This window comes from Bos indicus x Bos taurus, chromosome 2 (assembly GCF_003369695.1).
Source record: "Bos indicus x Bos taurus breed Angus x Brahman F1 hybrid chromosome 2, Bos_hybrid_MaternalHap_v2.0, whole genome shotgun sequence".
NCBI classification, from domain to species: domain Eukaryota; kingdom Metazoa; phylum Chordata; class Mammalia; order Artiodactyla; family Bovidae; genus Bos; species Bos indicus x Bos taurus.
The window spans coordinates 1,311,847-1,338,356 of record NC_040077.1 but is presented as its reverse complement, the minus strand read 5'-3'; the positions used below and the strand labels follow the sequence as shown (position 1 = coordinate 1,338,356).

The 26,510-nt window shown below is 49.9% G+C and overlaps 1 protein-coding gene across 2 annotated transcripts in view; it reads right to left on the bottom strand.

Annotated features, from left to right (window-relative positions):
• Window positions 1-26,223, bottom strand: part of ARHGEF4 (Rho guanine nucleotide exchange factor 4) — a 328,336-nt gene extending 302,113 nt beyond the window's left edge. For both annotated transcript variants that reach the window (XM_027554452.1, XM_027554456.1), the window contains exon 1: window positions 26,152-26,223. In XM_027554452.1, the coding sequence (XP_027410253.1) occupies window positions 26,152-26,190 (39 nt within the window). In that variant the 5' untranslated portion in view covers window positions 26,191-26,223. The remainder of the gene's footprint in view (window positions 1-26,151) is intronic.
• Window positions 26,224-26,510: the final 287 nt, after the last annotated feature.

Below are 26,510 nucleotides of genomic sequence, written 5' to 3'. Positions count from 1 at the left end.
CTTGTATATAACCTGACTCCTCCCCCTGGCTCTTTGGAATAGTTCTCTCAAAGTCACTTAAGATGCTGTCTCCTGGGCTTCAGGCCCTGAAAATTTCCACCAAATCAAACACAACTCTCAACTTCTAGGTTGTGACTCTTTTTTTTTTTTAACATCAACAAAGCCCCTCCTGACTCCTCAGCTCTCCCAAAAGTCCTCCCTTCTTTCCAGGGACCAAGTCTAGTCTCAACTCTCTCATCGGGCCTTGTCCTTGCAGCTTCTGCCAACATCCACCTGCCCCATTCTCTTCTCTCCTCCTACTTCTCTAGGGCTGAGGAAGAAGCCACAAGAGAAGAAAAATAGCAACACACATGGATGAAACAGTCTCCAGGCCTTTGGTCTCTCCAGCAGCTGTCTCTCTCTACAAGGTCCTCACCTGGGAATGACAGCAGAGGCAAGGGGACCCTTCCTTTCACCAAAACCTTGAGCCTCTGTGGTGAGTATGTCCAGAGTCTTGCAGCTGCTGCCAGGGCAAGCCTGAGAGCAAAATGGGTCATGTTTGCCATGATGGATTCCAGGGAAGGGGCCTCACTTAGACCCTTCAACGTGTGCATGCAGCTAATAACCAGGAATCAGCTCAGTTCTCAGCCGAGCCTCCGGTCCTCAAGGTTAACAAGCTAAAACACAAAACCAACCGTCACCCTTTTCCTCCAGGGTTTGACTTGATAAGAAGTGGCTGTTTCCCAGGACAGGAAGGACTCTGTTTGAAACAAAAACGTCAGTCTTTGCTCTACTGTGGCTGTTTGACGCAGAACACACCTTCCTGGCGCTCCTCATGCGTCTCTGGCTTCTTTCCACACGTCTCCTTCCCCCTAACTGTAAAGGTCATTGTTCCCCAAGGCAGCTTCTGTGCCCTTTCTGATTCTAAACACAGTCCCTGAGCCATCTCTGCCTCCTTGGCTTCAAGTACTGCCTGTGAAATAGCCACCACTTTCTTTGCTCTGTAGACTCATGGGCTGGGTGCTGCATGACTCTCATCCATGCCTCGAAGTCAGGTTCCAGACAAACTAGGGATCTCTCCCTGCCCTCTCATACTCCCTGTTCACAAATGACACCACCATCACCCAGCTTGTGAGGGCAAAAATGCTGAGTTTTTCTGGACTTCCTCTCTCACCCATCCATATCTTAGTTGGCTCCAAGTCCTTAGGAGGCTCCAAAGACTACCTCTGGAGTCCTCCAGGTAAACTCTCTCCTCCACTCTACTGCCACTGATCCAGCTGTACCTTCTCATGACTGGCATCAATTATTTCCAAGGCTTTCAAATTACTCTTCAGTCCTACACTCCTGACTCTGCTGCCTTAACAGATCTTTCTAAATCATAAATTAGACAGTTTATCACATCATCCCCTCCAATCAAAAAGCCTATGAAGTACCCTTTGTGCAGGCTGAATAAGAACCCCCATGATATCCACATTCTAATCTCCAGGTTCTGGGAATATTACCTTTTATGGCAAAAGGGACTCTGAAGATGTGATCAGTTCAGGATATTGAAATGAGGAGATACCTGGGATTATCCAGGTGGGCTCCATGTAATCACCAGGGTCCATACCAGAGAAAAAAGGAAGACTCAGAGTCACAGAAGAAAATCAGCTGATGCTGGAAGCAGAGAATGAAGTCATGACTTTGAAGACAGACAGGCTATAAGCCAAGGATTACAAGCAGCCGCTAGAAGCTGAAAAAGGCAATGTAAATAGATTCACACCTCAGAGCCCCCCAGAAGGAAGCAGTCTGGAGGACAGCTTGACTTTAGCCCACTGAATCTGACTTAGGACTTTTGTCCTCCAGACTTGTGAGAGAATAAATTAAGCTACTACATTTGTGGTAATTTATTACAGCAGCCATGGTAACTAATACACTCTCAATAAAATTTTCAACAGAATCCAAGTGCTCTAGCGTGATCCAAAGCTCCGCTGTCTGATCTGATCTCTGCCTCTGCCTCTCTTGCCATTTCCTTCACTGTACTGCTGCACACAGTGCTCCAATTGCATAAAATCCTTTGCTTTTGCTTCCTGGAGATGCCACACTCTTTCACACATTTGTGCCACTGCTGGTCCTTTTATTCAGAATGCCTTTCTCTACCTTACACCTAGCTTAGAGACAGCAAGAGCTTACTTCCCCTGAGAAAACTTCCCTGCTCTCCCTTATCTGCCACCAAGGCCAATCCCCCAAATCTGGGCGGGGTGACCCTCTGCTGTGTTTCCACATTACTCTGGCTTATTTCTACTGTGGCCTTGTAAGAAATTTCCCAGTTCAGAAAAAGACTTCAGGGAGGTTCCATTTCTAAGTAAGATGAAATGGTTCCATTTCTAAGTAAGTAAACACACTCCACCCTGCTTCTCCACAGCTGTGATGGAATGCATGGAATAGCTATTTGAGGACTCTTTAAACAGTAGCAATTTGATAGGCAAAAAAGTCAGACTCTGAAATACCACTGAGTGAGTTTCTCATTTTATGAGTTTCTCATTTTCTGTAAACTGGCATCCTACACCCCACCTGGAAGTAGGCACCAGGACACTAACAGAGAAATCGCTAGGATAAGAATTTTAGAACGGGCTTGAGGAAGAGGATAGGAACTTGCAAAATTCAGGAGTGGGTGAAAGTCTCCTGTTAATTTACTGTTCTTTTTTCCATTCTCTTATGCTCCAAGGGAAGTTACCACTGAAATTGGACAATATTTTGAACTGAATGAAAATTAAAATCCAACAGATAGTTATGAAAGTGGCCATCACTACTAGTTCCATGGACATTAAAAGGGTAATAAAGGAATATTATGAGCTCCATGCTCGTACATTTGAAACCTCAGGTGAAATAAAAATGCAATTGTAGCTGTCTCTTGTCTAAAAAAATTACCTTTCCTGACATTCCCTGTTTATTTATGTAGATTTGAATTACTCTCTGGTGTCATCTGGTCTTAGCCTGAAGAACTTGTTTTATTATAGCATTTCTTGTAAGGAAGATGTGTGTGTGTGCTCAGTTGCTTGATGGTGTCCGACTCTTTGTGACCCCATGGATTGTAGCCCACCAGGCTCCTCTGTCCATGAGATTTTGCAGGCAAGGATTCTGGATCGGGTCACTATTTCTTCCTCCAGGGGATCTTCCTGACCCAGAGATTGAACCCAAGTCTCCTGCATCTCCTACATCATCCATTGGCAGCCTCATTACCACTGAGCCACCTGGAAAGGTAGATTGGCTAGCAACAGATTCTTTCCATTTTTTGTGTATCTGAGAATGACTTTATTTTGTCTTTTTCACCTCTTCTGGTACTCCCATGCACAGGCTGTGCACTTAATTGTGGCCAACATTTCTCTAAGGCTCTGTTCATTTTACTTCATTTTTTCCCTCCCTTCTTCAGATTGCATTATCTCAGTCTGTCTTCAAGTTCATTCATTCTTCTGCCAGCTCAAATCTGTTGAGCCCCTCTGGTAGGTATTTTAGAAATTAATTTTTTTCTTTTTTTAATTTTTAAGTTAATTAATTTAGTTTTGATTGTGCTGGGCCTTCCTTGCTGTGGACAAGCTTTCTGTAGTTGCAGTGAGCGAGGACTACTCTTTGTTGCGGACCACAGGCTTCTCATTGCAGTGGCTTATCTTGTTGCGGAGCATGGGCTCTAGAGTGTACGGGCTCAGTAGTTGTGGTAGAATCTTCCTGGATCAGGCATTGAACTCATGTCCCCTGCATTGGCAAGAGGATTCTTATACACTGTATCATCAGAGAAATCCCTCTTTGTTATTTTTTTGCTTGGGTTTTAATCTGTTGTTATTTCTCCAATTTTTTTCTTTCTTTCTTTCTTTTTTTTTTTGCTTTCACTGTACCACTTACAGGATCTTAGTTCCCTGATCAGGGATTGAGTCCTAGGTTCTTGGCAGTGAAAGTGCAGAGTCCTAACCACTGGATTGCCAGGGAATTCCCCCTTTAGTAAATTTTTCATTTTGTAAAATGTTATTGTACTTTTCAACTCCAGAATTCCATTGGTTAGTATTTATATTCTATACTTCCATTGACATTTTCTACTTGATGATACACTATTATCACACCTTCCTTAAATTCTTTATGCACGATTTCCTTTAGTGCTTTGAACATCTTTAGGACAGCTGCTTTGAAGTCTTTACTGGTTGCAGCCACCATCTACACCCCTTCAAGGTGATGCTATTGCTTGCTTTTTTCCCTCATATATGGGTCACACTTTCCTGTTTTCTTTGCATGTGCTGTATTTTTTTGTTTTTTTTGCTACTGATCTTGTTGAAAATTGGACTTCTCAAATAATATATTGTAGCAACTCTGGATATTAATACTCCTTCTCTGGACTATTAATGTTGTTGTTTGGTCAATTTTTTTTCTCTTGTTTAGTAACTTGACTGAACAAATCTGCAAAATCCACTCCGGCATGGTGTGCAGTCTCTGATATCCCTCTTCAGAATTTTTTTTCCTCTCTCTTTTTTTCTTTTAACCAGGTTACCTAGGGGTTATCCTTTAAGCAGCCTCAGCCACTTATTGGCCAAAGGTTGTGCTTAAGTTTTCATAATTTGCTAGATTTTTACCTGTAAAAAATTAATAAACAGAAACTTCAATTAAATAGGATCTGGAGGCCAGAAGAGAGTGGTCTCACACCCTGTGATGACTGCAGAGCTCCAGAAGAAGGCTCCTCTTCTATCTTGATGATAACGCAACCAATGACAAGCCATGAGCTCTTTATTTACCATCACCCTCCCAACTTCCTTTCCTCCTCTGTAAAAGTGTCTGCTTCGCTTACTATGCAGGGACTTGCACGTGGCTCACCATGTTTGCAGACCCCAAACTGCAATTCTCTGCTGACCCCAAATAAAATCATCTTTGTTGGAGAAATGTCCGGCTGTCTATTTGCTTTAGGTCAACAACAATTTACCATTAGATGCATGTGGCTTAGAAGCTACCATCACAGTTCAGGGAGTTTACAGTTTTGTCTTACTTTTTCCTCTCTGATCACTCTTGAGAGGGCACAGCCTTGTGAATGTACACAGTCTTCCAGAATTCCAGAGATGTGTGCAGTTTTATTTTAAAGCATGGCTTCCTGGGAGTTGTCCCTGGGCAAGAATAGGTCTCTGTTCAGTGTTTGGTCACAGGTTCTGCTAGGTCCCTCATGCCATTGAGGCTTCTGCCCTGTGTTGGCAGGTCTGTGCATGACTTGGAGAATGTCCCCACATCTGCCCACATCCCTCTATGGTTCCTTCTGTGTGGCTGCAGTCAGCACATGCACGCCACTTTGCCAACTCGCAGGACTTACTGTGATCCCAGGAAGACGCTTCTTAGCTGTCTCTTTATTAAATTTTCCTCCTTCTTCCATTTGCTTATTTATTGAAGTCACCAATAAAGAGTTGACTTAGCAGATTGCAGCACTCAAACCAAAGAAAGGACACTCCAAAAAAGGACAGTTTCCTGAGAGATAACCTCTGAGTTCTTCCATTACCCTGCTGGGTAAGAGTGTTTTTGCATGCCTGACCTGTGGCCATACTGTATCCATTTGACCTGTGGGAGACTAGAGCCTGAGTAGCTAAGGTTAGTCATACGGCCACTCCGTGTTTCAAGGACACCAATAAAAACCCTGGACATAAGGCTTGGGTGAACTATCCTGGTTGACAACCTTTATACATGTTTTCATACATCTTTTCTGGGAGAATTAAGCACTGCATGTGTGATTCCACTGGAGAGGATACCTGGATTATTCCCTATGCACCCTTTCCCTTTTCTTCAGGCAAGAATACTGGAGTGGGTAGCCATTCCCTTCTCCAGGGGATCTTCCTGACCCAGGGATTGAACCCAGGTCTCCTGCATTGCAGGCAGATCTTTTACTGTCTGAGCCACCAGGGAAGCCCCAACTAACATTTTCTCTGTAATATAAAAATGAGTACAATAGCTTTTCTGAGCGCCATGAATTCTTCTAGTGAATTATCAAGCCTGAAGGTGATCTTGGGGATTCCAAACTCATGAAGCTACCAGGACAGAGTTCCTGCAACATGGGGTTAGGGGCAGAGAATATCAGCAGTTTACCCCCACTGGGGTAAAACCATAGCACCATGCTGGGAGCTGGGGGTGAGAGGAGTTGGAGCCCTGTCTTTTCAGCTATACTTGCCTGGGATAGAGCTTCCCCAGGGTGCACCCCACACCATTTCCTAGGAAGAGGCAGGGTGTAATGCCCTGGGTTTATGGAACCTCCCTCTGTGGAATGAATGTACATTTCTTGCCCACCACCCCCCAGCATAGGATCCCAGGGCAGGTGTTTCAGCCTGTTCCACTAGATTCCCAAGCACCTGAAACAGGGCTTGGCCTGTAGTTTTAGCACTTTAATGTATAGTCGCACATGCACAGATCTTTGTTTCAAACATGAAATTGCTTAACAGTATATTGTGAACATTTTTTCATGTCATCACATATTAATCTTTAAAAAAAAGAAGTAGAGACTTTTTATTCCAAACTGAATGGACTGTAAATTTTAGGCCAGTATAAAATTAGTGCCATCTAGAGGCACAGATGATGCACCATCTTTTCACCAAAAAAAAAAAAAAAACATGCTTTTCATTATTTTGTTGTTGCTATTTAGTTACTAAGTTATGTCCGTATGACCTTGGTGACCCCATGGACTTGTAGTCCACCACGTTCCTCCGTCCAGGGGATTTTCCAGGCAAGAATACTGGAGTGGGTTCAGGGGATCTTCCCAACCCAGGGATCAAACCTGTGTCTCCTGCATTAGTGGGCAGATTCTTTACCCCTGAGCCACCAGGGAAGCCTCCTTTTCATTAATTATCCCTCATTAAACCATTTTCTTAAAAAGATATCTGTCAAACTGCATTTACTAGGTAATAACACTTTTTAAAAAAAACACATATAACTGACACCAGGGTCATATTGACTTGATAAAATTCCAATTGATATTTATTTTTCTCTACAGCATTTTTTCCCACATCCACAGGAGATAAGAAATAGAGAAACTCCCAAAAGTTAGGGAGACGATTCAAATTATTGATTCAAGTTCCTAAATCATGAGTAAACAAGAATTCCTCCCATGGTCAAAGGTAACTAAAAAGGCCATAGCAAGAATGTTTGGAAATAAAGAAATAAAATATAAGTAATTCTTTATAAAAATTGATTCACTCACTGTGACAAATATACCAGACATATAAAATGTCACCAACAGGCCAGACTGGGTGTAGGGTACACATGTACTCTGCACTGTTGCAATTTTTCTATAATCCTAATTGTTGTTTAGTCACTAAGTCACATCCGGCTCTTTGCGACTCCATGGACTGTAGCCCTCCAGGCTCCTCTTTTCCCAGGCAAGAATACTTGAGTGGGTTTCCATTTCCTTCTCCAGGAGATCTTCCCTACCCAGGGATTGAACCCGAGTCTCCTGCTTGGCAGACAGATTCTTTACCACTGACCCACCTGGGAAGCTCCTAATCCTGCTGCTAAGTCGCTTCAGTCGTGTCCAACTCTGCACGACCCCATAGACGGCAGCCCACCAGGCTCCTCCGTCCATGGGATTCTCCAGGCAAGAACACTGGAGTGGGTTGCCATTTCCTTCTCCAGGAGATCTTCCCTACCCAGGGATTGAACCCGAGTCTCCTGCTTGGCAGACAGATTCTTTACCACTGACCTACCTGGGAAGTTCATAATCCTAGATCTATTCCAAAATTAAAGCTTTATTACAAAATCACATATAGGAGCCATTCACTCCTCTGGCTGAGGAAAACATGTTAAAGGACAGGCAAGCCCAAAGAGCAGATTTTCACACTGTCAGTGGGAAGGAACACCGGTGGTTACAGACACATGCTGAGCCCAGAACCAAACCTTGGAGCACTATTACCTGCAATGAACTTCAGAGAGCACTCAACCACGCGTCTCCCTGCAGGAGGCATCCTACGCCCACACTGCTTCACTAGGGGAAAGGTTTTGCCTTTTTCCTGAGAAAAGAGGTCATCAGATAAGACCCCTTACTTCCAGCCTACCCATAAATGCACTTGCCTTAGCAGCCACGCTGCAGCCCTTTAGTTAAAAAAAAAAAAACAAACAAACAAAGGCACCCTCTCGCATCAGGCTCTGGGTGTTACTAAGGTTCCTGCAGTGACACCCTGGTCTTCACACTTCTCACTCAGAAAACCCCCGCACCTCTCCTGTACCTTTAACCACTCTTCTGGCCCTTTCTCCTCAGTAAACATGGTCAGTTCTTCTCTTTACACAACAGTCCACAACTATAGGTAAGCAGCCGGCGGCCCTGTAGGTGCAGGTGCAGGCAGGTGTGCGGCTCGCCCAGGGTGCAGAAGCCGCCGCCTGCGTGACAGGAGGGGAGGCGCCCTCCCTTCTGTCATGATCAGAGGAATCCTGAGGGGGCGGCCCCAAGTATTATTTTATGACATAATTTTATTACCATTTTGTTTGGATACCCCATAATTTCTAACATAATTTCTCTTGTATTGAATATATTTCTTTTTTTCCAAAGCGATTCCCACTTGCATCATCAGCTGAATCATCACAAAAACCCGTGAGGAGAGCAGGAGAGAGAATGGTCTCATTTGACAGGTGAGAGAACTGAAACCCCTTGTCCCACAGGTTTAGTGACTTGCCCAGAATCACACAAAAAGGTAACAGCAAAGCTGGGACTAGGATTCAGATGTTCTGGCACCAGTCTTTCCATTTTTCAAGGCTGACTTCATTGTATTTTATTATGGCTGTACCCTCAATTCACCTGACCCACACTGGATGCCCACAGGGGCTGGGATGTTGCTAGGGCTCATGTAGCCTCACACAACAGTGGACTCAATGAAGGTGCTCGTGACAGGCCCACTCCCCACGTTCTGCCCCATTCACATTGTAGAGAGGTAGAATGTGCCATGGAGAAGGCAATGGCACCCCACTCCAGTACTCTTGCCTGGAAAATTCCATGGATGGAGGAGCCTGGTAGGCTGCAGTCCATGGGGTCGCTAAGAGTCGGATACGACTGAGCGACTTCACTTTCACTTTTCACTTTCATGCATCGGAGGAGGAAATGGCAACCCACTCCAGTGTTCTTGCCTGGAGAATCCCGGGGACAGGGGAGCCTGGTGGGCTACCATCTATGAGGTCACACAGAGTCGGACACGACTGAAGTGACTTAGCATAGCATAGCATAGCATAGAATGTGCCATGGAGACACAAGACAGCTCAAGGAGAAGCGAGAAACGGCTGGTCCTGAAAGCTGATGCTCACAGACACCTGGTCCAGCCCACACATGTCTCAGCAGCCCCACCCTGGACCGTGATTGCCTCACAGTGTCCAGCGAAAGACTTGAGTCAAAGCCTACCTCTGTGCTTTGTAATCTGCCATATGATGAAGATTGGAAAGGAAAAGCGTCAGCATTACATGCCTCCTTCAAATCTCACCTTGTAGCTAAGTCCAAACAACAAGCTTGTGAAGTAGGCAGTGTTTTACAGATGAAAAGATGGAATTAGGTCAGGTGCTATCTCTGAAGCCACCCAATTGCATCATGAGTAGTGGGGTAGCTCAACTCTCTTCCCTCTTCCATCTGTTCTGAATTTTCTGCCATTACAGGCTCATTATCAGCCATATGCCTGTTAGCATCAGAGTGTGGGCTACTGTGTGGGATTCCCTCCAGAAGACCCCAGCCTGGGCCTTAGGATGGTTGTGGGGGAGCCAGGGAGTCCCTTGTGATTCCTTACAGAGGTGTCTACTGGAAAATGCCAAGCCAGGAAATCCAAGGAACCAGACATGTGGGCTCTTGCCAGGTGAACCATGATGGAAGTTTCCTGACCTGAGTGTGTCAAGCTTCCAGAAAGAGACAGCTTCTTCTCTGAAACCTGAGAAACTTCTTGGCCTGTACAGGTGGCAGGCGCAGGATCCATAGGGGAGAGGAGCTTGCTCTGGGCTCAGGAGAGCAACGAATCTTCTAATATTGTCCTGTTGGCTGTGATGGCTCTGCCCTTTTCCCACTAAGCCCTCTTCTGTCCTGCTCCTGGCCTCTGAGCAGGACAAGGACATCCTGCCCTGAGAAGGGGTGGGCTCCTGTGCCCCCCAGCCCTTGCCTCAGGTCTCGGCACATCCACAACTGGTATCACCCCCTGGGCTCTCCACTGCCCACACGAACACCCGGGCTCAGCCCACCCTGGCCCTGCTCTGCATCCTCACTTCTCCCAGCCCCTCCTTACTCCTAAGATGTCCCAGCACTGATTCTTTGCCTTCAGGCATGCTGTCCCGCCTCCTTCAGAGGCTCCCCTGCTCACTCTTCAGTTTTCCCTAGGTATCAGGAATCCATACAGGTGCATGGGGCCTCACACTAGTGCTTCCTACCCACCTGACTCTTCAGGAGTCTCCCTCTTTCCCAGGCAGGGCTGAGTGCTTCCTCTCCTGGGGTCTCCAGCACCACCACTCCCTGTCAAATCCCTAGCTGTGGAGGTGAAGCTGTTGTTGCCCTTGTTGCTGTCATGGGCCTACCTGTCTCTCCTACCAGACTCCAGGCTCCCCCAGGGGGAGCACGTCAGCCCCTCTAGGACTCCAGGCCCTAGCACTGAGCCTGCCAGAGGGCAGCTGCACAGTACACCCCGAACGAAAATTGTCTCTCCTGTTATGTTTGTCTTTCCTGTTATAAAAACAGGGCTTCCCAGGTGGCTCAGTGGTAAAGAACCCACCTACCAACACAGGAGACACATATTCAACCCCTGGGTCAGGAAGATCCCCCAGAGAAGGAAATGGCAACCCACTCCAGTGTTCTTGCCTGGGAAATACCATGGACAGAGAAACCTGGCAGGGCTACAGTCCATGGGGTCACAGAAAGAGTCAGAGACAATTGAGCGGCTAAACAACAACAACATTATAAAAGTAACATGTGATGGCAGATACGCACGAGATGCTCTCCATGTACCTTATATACACTATTTCATCCTAAAATGTGGCTGGTGTTCCTATTTTTTTCTGCAGATTTCCTTACTGAAGCTCAAAATAGCTCCTTGTCCAGGCTGCTAAGTGGTGGTGTTTGAGTTTTGGAAGGTCTTTCTGACTCCGTCTCTGGTACCTAGTGGTGTCTCACGTGAGCTTTCCTGGGTCCCCAGAGATGGGCAGAACAAGTCTGAATGTCCCTATTATTTTGCGGGCCACGTCCACAGGTCCTGAGAGGGAGGGTGTGTTCTCCGGGTCACAGAGGATCCGGTAATGGCGGTAGTCGAGAGGCTACAGTGGCTGTGTGTTCATGTGTGTTCATGTGTGTTCATGGTGGTGATGCGACTGTGTCTCTTCATGTGAGCACCCTGAGCCAGTCTCTGACCTGCTGCCCAGTGGCTTCCCTGCAGGCCCCCGCCTGCCCTGCCCCATTCTTTTGACCAGAGGCAGTGAGGCCACCCACCCAAGCCCTGGAAGCAGTTCCTTCCTAGCAGGGGTGTGGGACTGGCCTTCTTCACCCGCCGCAGAGCAAGTCTCCCCAAGACAAAGAACTGCTGCTCCTAGGTCCCAGCTGATGTACATTCCCGCCCACGGTTCCTAGCTGTGTCTCTTCTGGGGAAGAGCGTAGCCTTCCTTTCCCTGAGAAGACATAACTGCCCAAGAAACAACACCACACGGTTTAATATCGCCACCCAGGGCTGGCCCAGGGGTCTTCACAGGCTCTCCTCCAACACTGAAGTGAAGAGACAGAGACCAGCTCAGCCTGCCCACCAGGGACGGCCTGGTGATGCCTGTCACCATCTATAGATGAGTCCTAACTCATGTCCTTTTTGATCTGCATTTCTCTTGTGATGCCTCCCCCTCCCCTGCCTCACCCAAGGCCACCAGACAGAAGAAAAGCAGGGAGATAGTTCCATCCCAGCTTCAGTCAGTACCCAGCCTTCTCCGTGTGCAAACACACCTGCATGTCCAGAGTGGCTACAAACTGCACAAAGCTGGAGACCCTCACTTCCTCCTGCCCTCTCTGCGGCCCTGCACGGGGGCTTCAGCAGGTTGTCGCTCCAGTTTCAGAGACAGACCTACTCAGAGGGACTGAGAGAACCTCTCACGGTGGGATGTGGGTGTGGCAGCCCCAGGCGGGCCTGCACCTGGGGGTCCTAGGTTGCTCCGAGACTCATGGTGGGTCTGGGGCACACCATGCCTATGCAAGGAGGGGGTTTCTCCATTGGACACAGAAGCACATGTATGGCAGAGGCCTGGTCGCCCAGAACATCATCACAAAGGGTCTCACTGGAAAGCCCAGATTGCTGGAGGCTGCCCAGCGTGGCAGAAAAACAGGGGCATCAATGTAGGGTTTTCTTCTACCTTCACTCCTCTGCTTATCACCCTCAAGAGCCCGAGTTGACTCATCTACAAATGAGGCCTCTGTTAGGAGGGACACTTGCCTGCCTGCTGCACCCCTCCAGAGGCTTTGCCACCCCTACAGTCTCTCCCCTGCCCGCTGACCGTGTGCTGTACTGTATGTTCTGCTATGTTAGGTAGACATACGTGCAGCAGAACCAGAGGGAGAGAAGAACGTGGCCAATTTGGAGGATCTGGAGTTGGGAATCCAATCAGGAGCCATTTAGTGCTGGTTGGGGGCCACAGACAAGCTGGGGGTGGGTCTCAGAACCAGCCTCATTGGAGGAGAGTAGAACCAGCTCCCGGAGAAACAGCCCTTGAATGTGATGACTGGCTGTATCAGCAGGTCTCTGGCAGACACACATGGGTCACCAGAAATGCCTGCTCCCTTGAGGTATCTTGAGAGGTGACTGCCTGCACAAAGAGGGACACAGCGGACACAGCCAGAAGGTGGCCGCTGCTCTGTCTATCAGGCAGAAAATCATGGTGATCACACTCACTGCTAGGAAGATGTGGTGCAGGCCCTGGGGCTGGTGGGAGCCTCTCTGGGAAAGTTGGGGGACCCCCTCCATCCTCCCTGGGAAAGGTCCCTCCATCCTGGCAAGTCACTCTGAGGATGCCCTGGGAGTGGAGGTTTCTTCAGGAAGTCATCTGCCTCCCGGTTGGGCTGGGACTGGGACCTCAGGAGATGCATGCATTGGGTGTCCCAATCACGAGGGGGAGTTACAACTGTTCTGTTTCCTCCCTGCACAGATGCCACAAAGTTCATGACAGCTTTTGAGAGGAAGAGGAAATCATTCTTAAATGTACACATCAATTATAAATGCATCTTGATTTTAGAAGAATCAAGCTGCTTTCTGAGAAGTGTGTCTTAAGTTCCAGGAAAGGTGGCTTGCTGCTGTATATCTCAAGAGAGAGGTTGAGGTAAGCCTCCCTCAGGGTCCTTGGCAAGAAGCTGGCCCGGCCAGTCCCTTGGAGTGACCCCATGAGCAGTGTGGCTGCTGTACCCTCGCCTTATTGCTTGGACATGGGGCCCTGGTCAGAGGCACCTCTGTGAACAGCAAAGGAGAAGACTCTGCAAACAGGGCACAGAAAGCTTGCACACACCCATCTCCCTGCCCATCCCTGTTCCTCTATGGCACGGGGGAATACAGGGCGTCTTCCCCAAGGCCCCTGCGACAAGCCAGAGCTTCCCCAGATCCCAGCACCCTCTTCAGGGGCCCCTCCACCAGGTCCGCACTGGACCTGTTTCAGAAAGAAACAAACACGAGGGCTATGGACTAGGAGGCAGAGGTGCAGGCAGCAGGCGAGGCCTCGCAGTAGCCCTCTCCTCCCCTGCCTTGTGGCGGGCTGGTGCCTGGGCTGTGGCGCACAGAGGCAGGCGGTACCTGCTCACTGGGCAGGCCTGCCTTTCCCTTCTCACCCCTGTGCCTTGGCAAAAACTTTCCGACCTGGCATTGGCTGGGGTGGAGGACCAGAGGTGTCCAGGGCCTGCTCAGCCTCTTCGAGGCAAGGCCCACTGTCCTGCGAGCAGCGTCCCTGGCCGGGCCCCGTGGGCACTGCACCTCCCCTTCAGGGCTCAGTGCACTCCCTCCCGGTGCCCAATCCCCCAAGCACCCCAACCCCTCCAGGCCCTCCTGCAGCCTCACTGCGGCACATCCCCCACGGGCAGTGTCTGACTCTAACCCACCCATTGCCTCATACCCAGGTTTCAGTTACTGACCTGGTGCTCAGGAGAATTTAGAACCACCTACTGGGGGTGCTTGGATGGCCGGACTCTGTTTCACTCATGGCTTAGTCTCCCCAGCACAGGGCCTGGGGTGAAAAAGGACTCGGCAAATGCTGTGGCTGGAATGAACGAAGTGCACTTCTGGGATCAAATCAGAACAGTGGGCCAGAGCCTGGGGCCCTTCAGATTGGATCTAAGCCTGCCTTTCCAGCAGCTGCTTCAGAGGGTGGTCCTGAGACAGGGTGGTGGTAAGGGCAGCACATTTGCCCTGGAGAGAGCTCCTGTCTCACGCAAACTCCATCAAACTACAAATTCAGCCCTTCTCCTGCCCGGACACTGAGCCCTCAATGCTCCTCCCAGCTGACCCTCCATGTCTAGGTCCAGCCTCCTTCCCCACTGCACTGAAGAGTCCCTGCTCCACATGGCCTTTCCCACAACTGTGGTCTCTACTTGACCAGTCAGCTTCAGCCAGAAGTGACCAGCCACACGTGGCCCTATCCAGAGGCTCAGGTCCTGCCCCGTTCCTGAGACTGAGGCCAGGGGAGGGCCCGTGAGGAGGGGGAGGGCTGCATGGTCCCTGGGACGATCAGGAGGGGAGGGGGAGCTGGGCAGCAGGCTGCGGGCACAGGGGTGGGGCCACACGGGCTGTCCTTTCCGAGCTGCCCTCCACCTGTCCTGCCATCCTCCGTGTCTTACTCATCACCCTTAGGGTGGAGGCTGTGTCTTTTCTAAGCCAATGTTTTCCCTGGTGAATCCTCTCCTGACATTTCATAAAAACTCCAGAACTCACAGAGAAAGGAGAGACTGAGGCAGCCTCAGAAGGGCACCGAATACCAAACATGCTCCCACCTTGGGGTCTAGTCCTCTGAGGGGCCTGAGTCTTCTAGACTCAAGGTACACAGGCCACGTGTTTTACAAATGTGAGCTTACCGACTCGTGATCTGACAGATTGTTACCGTCGTTTTATAGGGAAATGGAATTTGGGTGACTGAGCCACACCCTGCTCACAGTTAGGATGGGGTGCCCCCAAGTCTACTGTGATGATGGAAACCTCCTGTCTTACAAGGTCTCTCGTATCTCCTTCTGGCTTTTCCCAGTTGAGGAATTCAGACACCAAGTGAGGAGCAGATGCTTTGGGACAGAGGCAGTTTCGCTAGCTGCCCCTGTTCAGCACGGAGCAGCACAGAGCAGTGCTGGGAAGGCCCGCTTCTTTGGTGGGAGGGGCGGACTTGCTTCTGGAGGCTGGAGCTGGTTGGGTGGGGCTAAGGGGCTCAGAGCACCTGTTCCACTGGGCTCAGCAAGTCAAGAAGACAAGCCGGGCTCCATGCCATGATCCACAGCAGCACAGAATCACCCCAAGGCTTTTCCCAAATGCCTTCTGGTCACCCTCAGGAGAGTTGGGTCACTGGGGCCAGGAAGGGCCTTGGCAAGCATCTGTGATAAAGCTCTCAGGGGTTGATATCCACCCAGCTCACTTCCAGTAAGCAAGAAGGACAACAGTGCCTATGACATGCAGGAGCGCTCCTGGAGTCACGGTGGAACCCAGTGTCCTTCTGCGGAATATGAACAACGTCATGAAGCTTCAGCATCAGGCAAGGCACTCCAGGGCTGTGACAAAGCCCCTCCGTGTTCATACCTGGGCACAGACAGAACACACACTCCAGGTCACAGAGAGCAAACAGCTGGCTATTCTGGGCAATGGCTGCTGCTTCATCAATCCCAGGTTTAGTCTCAGACCAATCATACTTCCTCCTGGGTGAGATTTACTGAATTACTCAACTGCAGAATTCTTTCTGCTTCCTTATAGCATCCCTGCTGCCTTAAACCTCTCCAAACCCACCTACAAGCCAACTCCAGCAGCAAGTCCTAACCAACATCACCTCACACAGCTGCAGGGAGGTACTCCACACTCCCAGGAGCCCAATGCCTGACTCTCAGGGTGGAGGCACTAGATGACCAAGCGCCCCAGGCCCTACAGCTTTTACAGGGCCAGCCAGAAATGACACACCCAGACAATGCACCCTTGATCTAAGGACACCTCCACTGACAAAACCAGAATCCCCCAACGCTATCCAAGACAAGGCCTCCATCTCCCTGGCCATCGCTTCCCCTAAACCACTGTAGTCTCTGTGCCCATGGCACCTCAGGAAGGGGGTGAAAAGAGAAGGGGGATCATTTTTAAGCAGGGAGGAGTGCTTTGAGATTCTAGCTAAGAGATTTCAGTCCTGTTTCGCCAGGGAGAGACCCTGACTCTATCGAGGTAAACTGCCCACATCAGAGGTAGGACTTGAGGGTTTCTGACATGGTATACACCATGAAACTATCACCAGAGAAGACAACAGATGTCTCATGTCCCCAGCAGCTGAGGTCCCTGTGCCATCCCACTCTTCGGCCCCCACCTGTCCCACACTCTGCTTTCTGTCACTAGAGACTCATGAGTATTGTCTGGAATTTTAGATAAATGCAACCATGCAGCACTCTGGCCACTCTCAGAACTCTCTGGAAATCCATCTGGTTGGGGCGTGTCCCAGCAGCTCCCTCCTCTCTCACTAAGTGTATTCTAAGGCAGGGATGGACCTCCATTCAGTTGCTTCCCACTTTCTCACAAGGCTCAATATTCACACCCCTTCCAGGACTTGGGCTTCTCCAAGGACTGGCTTCACCAACTATTCTGGGCATAGGGTCCAAGCTCTTCTGTGAAAATGCAACTTGTACCTGTGTCAGGAGCTGCAGGCTGGTGTAGCGTCAGCCTGAGCAGCACACCCCCCATGTGGCCGTGTATCAGGAGATGGGCTTCCATTCGGCTCCACTGGTTTCAAGGGAAAAGATTTGTTTTGAGGAGGAGAGAAACAGAGATGGGCAAGGAGAAGCACAGGAGGTGAGTAAGAACTGTTGAGAGCTTAATCTATGCTGGGTGACTGCAGGTTTTTCCATGTTTTTATTATCATTTAACTTTCACAACATCCCTAGAAGTGGAGGAGTTTCAAATGAAGGTACCTGAGCCCCATGGGAGAGCTGGTGGGAGAGCTGGTGGGAGAGCCCCCACCACCAATGCCAGGGGCCTCGGAGGAGGGGCAGCACCACACCGTACATCTTCCCAGCCCAGGCCCTGCTCCAAGGTCACTTCTTAGGCTCAGGAAATCTTCACCTCATGGCAAAAAGCTGCCAGGAGAGACACATTGCCCGTTTGGTACACACTGTACACGGCGAACACCCACAGCACTGGGGCTGCCTGGGGGGGAAGTGATCCACAGCAGAAAACCGCTGGGATTCAGCCATGCTCCACATCCAGTCAACAGGGAAGCATGTGCCCCTCTCAGGGACATCAGGATAGTGTGAAGGTCGCAGGGAAACCTGCGATCTCGGCTCAGCTTCTCTTCAGTCCAGAGAATCCCTGAGAATGGCCCTGTCCTAGTGGAGAGCAGGCAGCGCCAGGGTCTGTAGAACAGTGCTTCTGAGCTTAGCCATGCCCTGGCGTCATCTGCAAGCTCGGGAACTGGGGCCTGGGCCCCGGGTCTGGATTCTGATCCACTCAGTTTGTGTGGCTGGTGATTCTGATGTGCAGCCTTGCTGAAAGCTGCAGCCTCAGATGTCAGGCATGCAGGGCCCTGGCTGCATCAGCCTGAGCCATGAAGGGAGCAGTCCATTCACCTCTCACTCGTGCTTCAGATAATTTTCTTGTCATTTACTTAATCAGATGCCACTGAGCACGGCTCCATCCAGTCCTGGATGTCACTCTCCTACCTGCAGTGCTCAGGTGTCTAGACAGGCAGGAGATCCAGGGCCGAGCTGCAGCCCATGGGTGATAACTGAGGAAGGGGTCCTTCTCTCATTCTCCTCCCCAACCCCATGCTGGATCCTTCATGGACAGCAGTGCATTGAGAACAAGAAGAGAATTTCTCTATTTTTTTCCTATTTCCTGTTTGTTCTGATTGGTTTACTAAATGGTCGATTTTTAAATTATGCGATATGTGATACAGGCTTCCTAGGCAGCAGAGTGGTAAAGAATCCTCCTACCAATGCAGGAGACTCAAGAGATACAGATTCAATCCCTGGGTCAGGGAAGATCCTCTGGGGTAGGAAATGGCAACCCACTCCAGTTTTCTTGCCTGGAAAATTGCATGGACAGAGGAGCCTGGCAGGCTACAGTCTATGGGGTCACAAAGAGTCGGACACGACTGAGCAGTTTGGCATGCACACAGGCAATATATGATACACAAAAGCAGAAATATATTTATATATGCTATGAAATAATAATAAAATGAACACTCATGAATCTACCTCTCAATATCAAGTGGGGTGAGTTTTGAATTAGTATATACATTAATTACTAAGTACTTGTTGTACATGGGGCATGAAATGGCTTGTTTTTGTATCATTGTCTGTGGCATGTCATATATGAGAATAAACAGAAAAGCTGGGAACTTAGAGAAAACAAGGAAATAATGTGTAGTCATGGAATCTTCTAAGGACAGTACAAAATAGAAATATACAGTAAGTTGATCCTTAGTAAAATTATGTTTAAATGAACATGTGCATGGAGAAGTGAGAGACAATTATAATTCAGTGTGCTCCTATGACTGAAGGAAGCTGGGTTGCAAAGACAACACAGAGAAGGGTCCAAAAGGGAGATAAGGAAGCATCAAGGAAGACTTCCTGGAGGAGGTGATAAGGTATGGCAGCTGGTGTGGTGTGGCGGCACCCTTGGCAGGGCCCTAGGCCTTGAGTGTGGCACATGGATCAACAGATGAGTGGCAGCAAGGCCTCACAGGCAGTGCCACCCCCATCTCTAAGACGGCTCACATTGGTTACCCAGGAGGGCCTCGGAGCAGCCAATGAACATCACAGTATTACAAATGGCGAGGAGGAGATTGCCTATTTCAGAGGCGAGGAAACCATGAAAGGACTCCCGAAAGACAGAGCGCTTCTCGGGACACTGGGACACTGCCTGGTTCTATCCAGGAGGAGAAGCCAACAAAACATCTGGGGCCAGGAAGCCCCGACAGTACCAAAAGTACCTCCCTGATGTTAGAGAGAGTGGCTGGAGTCTCAGGCTGGCCCGGAAAGGACTGCTGTGACTGGCTGGTGGCCAAGGGGAGGATAGGCACCCAGACGTGCGGAGACTAAGCCTCCAGAGTCCAGAGAGCTGAGCTGAGCTTGGCCCAAGCTTGCAGTGAAAGTTGTGGGAATACATGTCTCTAGAACCGTGGTCAGCCAACTAAGGTCCCCTGGACAAGGGGATCCCTCGAGACACTCACTGACCTGGCCAAGGTTTTGCTTCTGCAGGTGAACTCATTCTCAGGTTTGGCTAGCATTTCCCAGGACACTATGCTCCAAACCCCAGCCCTGCCTTCTCAGAGCCTTCAGCTCAGAGGGAGACAGCAGGACTCAGAATTTGGAGGTGTTTGGGAAGTACATTTTGAACAGCTGGATGGAGAGGAGCTGTTGAGGTCAGGGATGTTCCCTGAGTTGGCAGAGGGAGTGGATGGAGGCTCCAGAACAAAAGCACAGGGGGCCTCTGGCGTCCGGCCACATCTGAGGCTTGTGAAGGGCCATGTGGGAGAGACGGCTCCAGGGCAGAGAAGAAGCACCAGGTCCCTGAGCAGCACCATGGCCGAGGATCGCAGAGTCCTGGGTGCTGGGAAAGCAGCAGCCCTGGGTTGGTACTGAGGGTCTCTTGGCGGGCAGCTGATTCCCAGAGATGCCCATGTCCCTCTCTGTCATCCCAATGGACTGGCCTCTTTAGGACTCAGGGGACAGCCTCCTCGTGACCTCTCCGGGGGCAGAGTGTCCGTGGCTTCAGGTGCCTAGTGTAACCTTTACCCAGAATAGCTGAAACATGTGGGTGACTCCCTAGCAAATGCCTGTAGGAACTGGGGTACACACCCCTCACCACCAAGGTTGGTAGGCTGAGACCTGGTGGGACTTTTCCTTAACTTCGTGGGGGCATTTACTGCTTCCCTGCCCAGCATCTGAACAGCAGTCCTAACTGGGGTCAGAGGGGCTCTTAGGACAGTTGAGAAACTGGGACCCACCCATCTTGGAAACAGAAAGGGCAGACCCCCTCTGTTCCCACCCTCCAGAGGGCAGCCTGGGCTCAGCTCCAGTGGCTCTTGAGAACAGACCTAACTGCCTGCAAGAGAGAGGTGGAGACACTCTCAGAGAGGAGAGGCAGAGCTGAGTGTCTGGACACAGCCCCGCCAGAGGCATCCTCAGCAGTTGGCCTGCTGAGCAGGACTGACTGTGCCCCACCTTCCTGATCCTACCCAAGCTGGATCCTGGAAGTTATCCACACCTTGACAGGATAGTTCCTTTTCTTTTTCCACTTAACTGGAGTTCATTTTTGTCTTGCAACCAAGAGCCTTCACTAATAAAGAAACTGTTACTAAGGTGATTATAGATAACAGACCCTTAAAGAAAGGAGCAGGGGGAGAAGTGCTAGGATTGGTTAATCCATCAATTTTAGGCCAACGGCAGTGAAAATATATTGGGCATTAAGTTACGAAACTCCAGCACCTCACTGCATGCATGGCGAACCCCTAATTCAATCAGCTGTGTCTACTAGGGGCTTTCGGGGGAAAAGTGACAGGGAAAGCCATGAAGATCTCAAGCACTGTGGGGTGACTGTGTCATTTCTAACTGCCCCAGCCAGATTAAAGATGGAAGACAACAAACTCAAATCCCTGAGCTCCCAGGACTCTGTGACTGAACATAAAGTATTTCCTCTCTTTTGCAGCCCCAGGCCTGAGATATCCCTGAACCAAGATCAGTCTGATTCTCTCAGTGTGTGGATTGGTGAGCTGAATGACTGCTTCCTTGTTCCTTGAATAAAAGTCAGAGCATCATCCAGAAAAGCCTGAGACCCCTGGCCTTAGCAACGACCATCTATTAGGAGAGTCACAAACCTACTCAGCCCCTGATCCTCTCTCTGACTGCTGCAAGAACCTATGATCACTTTCCCCTGTGAAGTGAGAACTGTTCCCCTCATGTCCACCCCTGCCCCCTTCCCTGCCTCTGGAACAAAAAAGAGAGTCTTATCTCAGCATGGCCATGGGAACCAGTTACCAACTCAAACTATGGAGGAAAAGGTTCATGTTTCAGAAAATTATCACTTTGCCAACAGGCACTGGCAAAAATCTGGGGAAACAGATGGGAATGGATTGTAAGAGCATCTGGCCAGGGAGGGAAGAACAGCACTGTGGGTCAGGAATAATGTTAACTTGGGTGCAGGCACTTGTTCTGGAGGGAACAAGCTAGCTCCAGGGCCCAAGGCATGCTCCAGCAGGTGACCTGCTGCTTGAATAAAATTTCAGTTTGATATTGGCTCATGAACTGAAATGGACAAGGCAGAAATTCCTTGAAGGAGTCAAAATACCTTAAGGGACAGAGTGTTGGGGTGGATTTACCAAGAGCAATCTGCTCACAACCCCCTAACTGTGTCCCCTATAAAGCCAAAAGACACAGAGGCACAGAGACCTACTTTGGCAAGGAGAATGTCAGCATCTTGGAAGACTGCCACAGATGCTATTCTTTATCAGCTGGTGATGCTGATGAGAAACGCAGTCTTTGGTGGTGGCAGACGGGGCAGTGGCAGATTGGATGACAGAGGATGAGAAGCAGTGTTACAGTGCCAGAAGCCAAAATGAATGTTCTGATGTCACAGCTCTTTGGGGGTACCAGGACTGAAGTAGATGGGCAACACCAGCGGGGTCCTGCCGGACTTGTGTAATACTGAAAGGGCTTCCCAGATGGTAAGGTGGTAAAGAATCCACCTGCCAATGCAGGAGATGCAGGAAATGCAGATTTGATCCCTGCATTGGGAAGATCCCCTGGAGTAGGAAAAGGCAACTCACTCCAGTATTTTTGCCTGGAAAATCCCAAAGTGAGAGGAGCCTGGTGGGACACAGTCCATGGGGTTGTAAAGAGTCAAACATGACTGAACGACTGAGCACATTCACAATATTTTAGAAAAAAATGCAAAAAAAAAAAAACAAAAACCAAGTTCTTACTGTGCCTAAAACAGTGTCTGGAAGACAGTAGATATTCAATAAATATTTACTGATTAAACTTCACTGTCCCTTGCCTAACTCCCGGGTTTGAGACAACAGACAGAATTCCTTCAATGAGGAGGAGGCCAGTCACCTGCAATAACATCCTAAGCAAACAGTACTATGAATCTTCTGAAGGCTCCATACAGAGAAACACCTGGGCATGTCAGAAGTTAGTGAGCACTGGCTCCGTTCTAACATGAACTCGTGGCCTATGAGAAGTGGAAGGCATGCCAGGTCATAAATGGAGCCTCCCCATGCGTCCACCTCACAGTAGCCCATTGGAATCCTGAGTCTGTCCTCCAGAGATTTCCCCAGCTCCACAGTGTTAAGTTGGCAAAGACACGCTCAGTCCCTGGTGGAAACTCCACCTCCATTCCTTCACTCATGATGTGGACACACTGTGGGAAGAAAGGCTAACCGAGGCTTCTGAACACCCCTACCCCTCCAAAACAGGGGATCAAAAGCAACACTTCAGCTCTGGCGACTGAGAAATCGTAGTGGAGGACAGGAAACCCCTACTGCAGCCCTGTTCAACATCCCAGCTCAGCTTGCTCAGAAGACATGGGGCCTTGGAAACGCCGATGGGCCATTTTACATTTGACTGTTTGGACTCTCCTGTTCTGACCCACAAGCAATCTCCCTAAATGGAACAAATGCATTACAGTCCTTGTCCATGGATTTGGCAAAAAGTGTACCTGTGTGCATATATGTTTCTTATCTCAACTGTTGACGTGGGGATCAGCACAAATCAGTCGCTTTCCCTGTGAGAGGCACAGCATAGCTTCATCGCCCTGCTTCAGGGCTCTGCTGATTCTGTGCCATAATTTAGTGAGCAGAGACTTTGACCTTCCTACTTCTAAAGACCTCATGCTGATCTGTGGTACCACCATACTGACAGGGCTTGGAGAACAGCAATTAGCAAGGTACCCTGATGGGGACTGGAGTGTGGGGCAGAGATTCCGTGAGACTGTCATACAGACTGAAGTCAGAAAGAGAGAGACAAATATCATACATTAATGCACTTATGTGGAATCAAGAAAAATGGTACAGACAATCTTATTTGCAAAGCAGAAAGAGAGACACAGACATAGAGAACAAGCATATGGACACAAAGAGTGGAAGAGGGGTGGGAGGGATTGGGAGATTGGAACTGATACATACATGCGTACATATATCTATGTATATTTATATATTTACTATTGATACTATGTATAAAATAGATAGCTAATGAGAACATACTGTATAGCTCCAGGAACTTTATTCAGTTCTCTGTGGTGACCTAAATGGGAAGGAAATCCAAAAAAGAGAGGATATATGTATACATATAGCTGATTTATTTTGCTGTACAACAGAAACTAACACAACATTGTAAAGTATTCTCCAATAAAAATTAATTTAAAAATGAAAACAGAGAGGCTTCCCAGGTGGCACAGTGATAAAAGAAAAAAATCTGCCTGCCAATGCAGGAGACTGAAGAGACAGGGGTTCAGTCCCTGGGTCGGGAAAATCCTCTGGAGAAGGAAATGGCAACCCACTCCAGTATCAATCATTGCCTTGAAAATTTCATGAACAGAGGAACCTGGTGGGCTATTTTCCATAGGGTTGCAAAGGGTCGGATATGACTGAGCAACATGCATAGTATGAAAACAGAGAGAACTTCTACTTCAGTGAAACATCCAGGCAGGCAGCAGAGGTATTCAGTTGTCTGGAACATTTTGGAAAGCCTTTTGAAGGTGAAAGACATGCTGCTGGACTTTGGCACCTGACCCTCAAGAAAGATGCACAGTGCTGGGCAGGGGTCTGGATTTTTGAAGCAACCTATTTTTCCTTAGGTGTGCTGCTCCAGCTCATCTGCTGGGTGATCCCAAAGGTCGTGAGCAGGTTCTCTGCTCTTCTTGCACTGTGAGAGGCTCTGTCACAAGACTGCGACACCCTTGGTTCCCACAGTGCCTGGAGCAGAACAAATCCCAACAGAAGTCTCAGCTGGGGACTGGGGTTTGATGGATTGTTCTTGCTCCTGGACCTTGGTAGAGACTGTGTCTCTATTATCAGAGTCTGACTGTGGGACTCCAGTGATCTGAGTTCCCTAGGATGGAGCAGCATTCTTGATCAGGCAAGTAACCAAGTCAGTTACTTATCACCAAGTGGTAGTACAGGCCCAGGCTCACAAGAGGTCAGGAGGTGGTTCCCTGTACTTCCCACTCCTGTGGCCCAGTGGGGCATTCCTTATGACCAGTGTCTAAAGGAAAAGCATGTGTGAATGGTCTTTATATGGTGGCTCTGCAAGATATACCTGCACAGCCAGAAGTGGACTACCTACCGTGGCATTCAAGGCTCCTCCCAAGGGTGGCTCTGCAGGGCAGCAGAAAGGGACATCCTTTGAGAGGCACATCTACTCATTCCCATGGTATGCACAGAGAGAGGTCTGACATGTGTTAAGGCTCTGGGGACCCTAGGGTAGGCAGCGGGTGCTGGGGACAGGCTAGGAATGCGAGGAGAGTGTGTCCCATGAGAATATTTAGTCAAAGGACCCCCTTCCTAGGAGGCTCCCACTCAGCCGGCAGGCAAGGCCCTGGGAGGTCCAGTGACCTCCTCCCCAGTCACGCTTGCCTCTTTCCTGTGCTCCTGATTCTGCCCAGCAAACTTCCCCTCACCTGGGTGGCCTGTGACCACTGCCATGGGTGGAAAAGGACCAAGGTCCTTGGCTCAGTACTCTAAAACACATGTATGGTTTGTAATTAGATCCTCATACCCACCTAGAAAGGTGTGGAATTGTTGTCCACACTTTTCAAACAGGAAAACAAAGACCAGCATGGTTAAGTGATTGCACCAAGTCTGTACAGCTTGTCAGTAACAGAATCAGAATGCAAAGGAGGATGAGGGGGGTCTGCGTGTTCAGAGCTACAGCCCTGACACCTGCCACAATCCCCTGTTCTTCAAAGAACACCAAAGAACATCACTCACTAATACAAGTTGCTGAAAGCCTCCATCCCTCTCCCCTCCTGAGTTGTATGCATTAATTATTCCTGTGGTGTGAACTGATTCTCAGCCTGCTCTTCCAGACTGGCTGAGGGCAGGGTTCCTGCAGGTGCAGCTCTAGATCATCTGGCTTCCCGCCACTTTCCCCAGGGCTCTTAGAGCCAGAGAACTCTACCTGGACCCTTCAGTCTGCACTCTAGGAGAAAGTGGTCTCAGAGCCAAGTAGAGCAACTCCTCCCACCACGGCCAGTTCCATGCTCTGGCAGGCCCCAGTGTTTGGCTGCCTACTGAGGGGCTAATTCTTTGCCTCTTCTTTTTTATGCAGTTGGTTTCAGGCAGAGCCAACCCCATCCTGCCTCCCACCACGGAGCAGGTTTCTCACCTGTGGAGGTGGAGCTAGGCAATCTGCAGCCAACTACTCACCATAGGGTCCCCATCAGGGCATGGAAGGTAAGGGTGCCCCAGAGAAACTTGACTAATGAGTGGTCTGGAGATTCTCGCCTGGGCAGAGGGGCACTTCACACAGAAATCTAAAACTCCCCAGGTTCCTGTTCTCCTACCTACGCTTAGACATCCCCTTCTCAAAATGATGCCCCAACCCAGCTGGTATGCTCCCTGGGTACCTCGGGTCCCCTCAGCCTGGGTAATAAAAATATCAACGACTTCCTGGGCACGACTGGATCAGGCACAAACCGTCCTTCCCAGAACCGGTGGTCCTGCTCGGAGGAGCCTAGGCTTACTTGTGCCCTGAGTGCTGAGGGTGAGCAGGTGCCATGGAGGCCGGGCACTGGGCGTGTACCTCACCAATGCTGACCCTGGCCTGCCGTCCAACCTACCTTTGATGGGCACCTCTCCTTTCCCGTATCGGGGCGGACACGCTCTCTCGACCGGCACTTTAGAAAGTTGGGGGCGGCAAGGAGCGCCCTGGGTGCCCCTAACCACCCGGTGCCCAGCGGTAAGCTCGGGGCGCAGCGGCGTGCACCAGCTCTGCTCCCAGCGCGTAGCCATAAGCCGCCCAGCGCCCGCAGTGGCCAGGGGGGTGCCGCGTCTCACCTTAAATAAGCTCCGGAGGAAGTGCACGACGCTGAGCATGGTGGCCCGCTCGCAGCACCGAGAGCCAGCGGCGGAGCCAGGCTCCCCTAACGCCGCCGCGCGCCCCGCCCCGTCCAGCCCACGTCCCGCCCGGTCGCCCAGAAGCCCCGCCTTCCCGCGTCCGGCCGCTCTAGCACCCCAGGGCCACTGCAGCGGCCGAGACCCACAGACACACGCCGGAGCTGTCCGCCGACAAGGCTCGGCGCCCCAGGGAGCACCCAGCCCCCGCGCCCGGTGCCAGCTGAGTTCCTGGGCAGACCCGGAGCCTGGGAGTGTTTAATAAGAAAGAACGCGCTCCGCACTTCTGCACAAACACCACA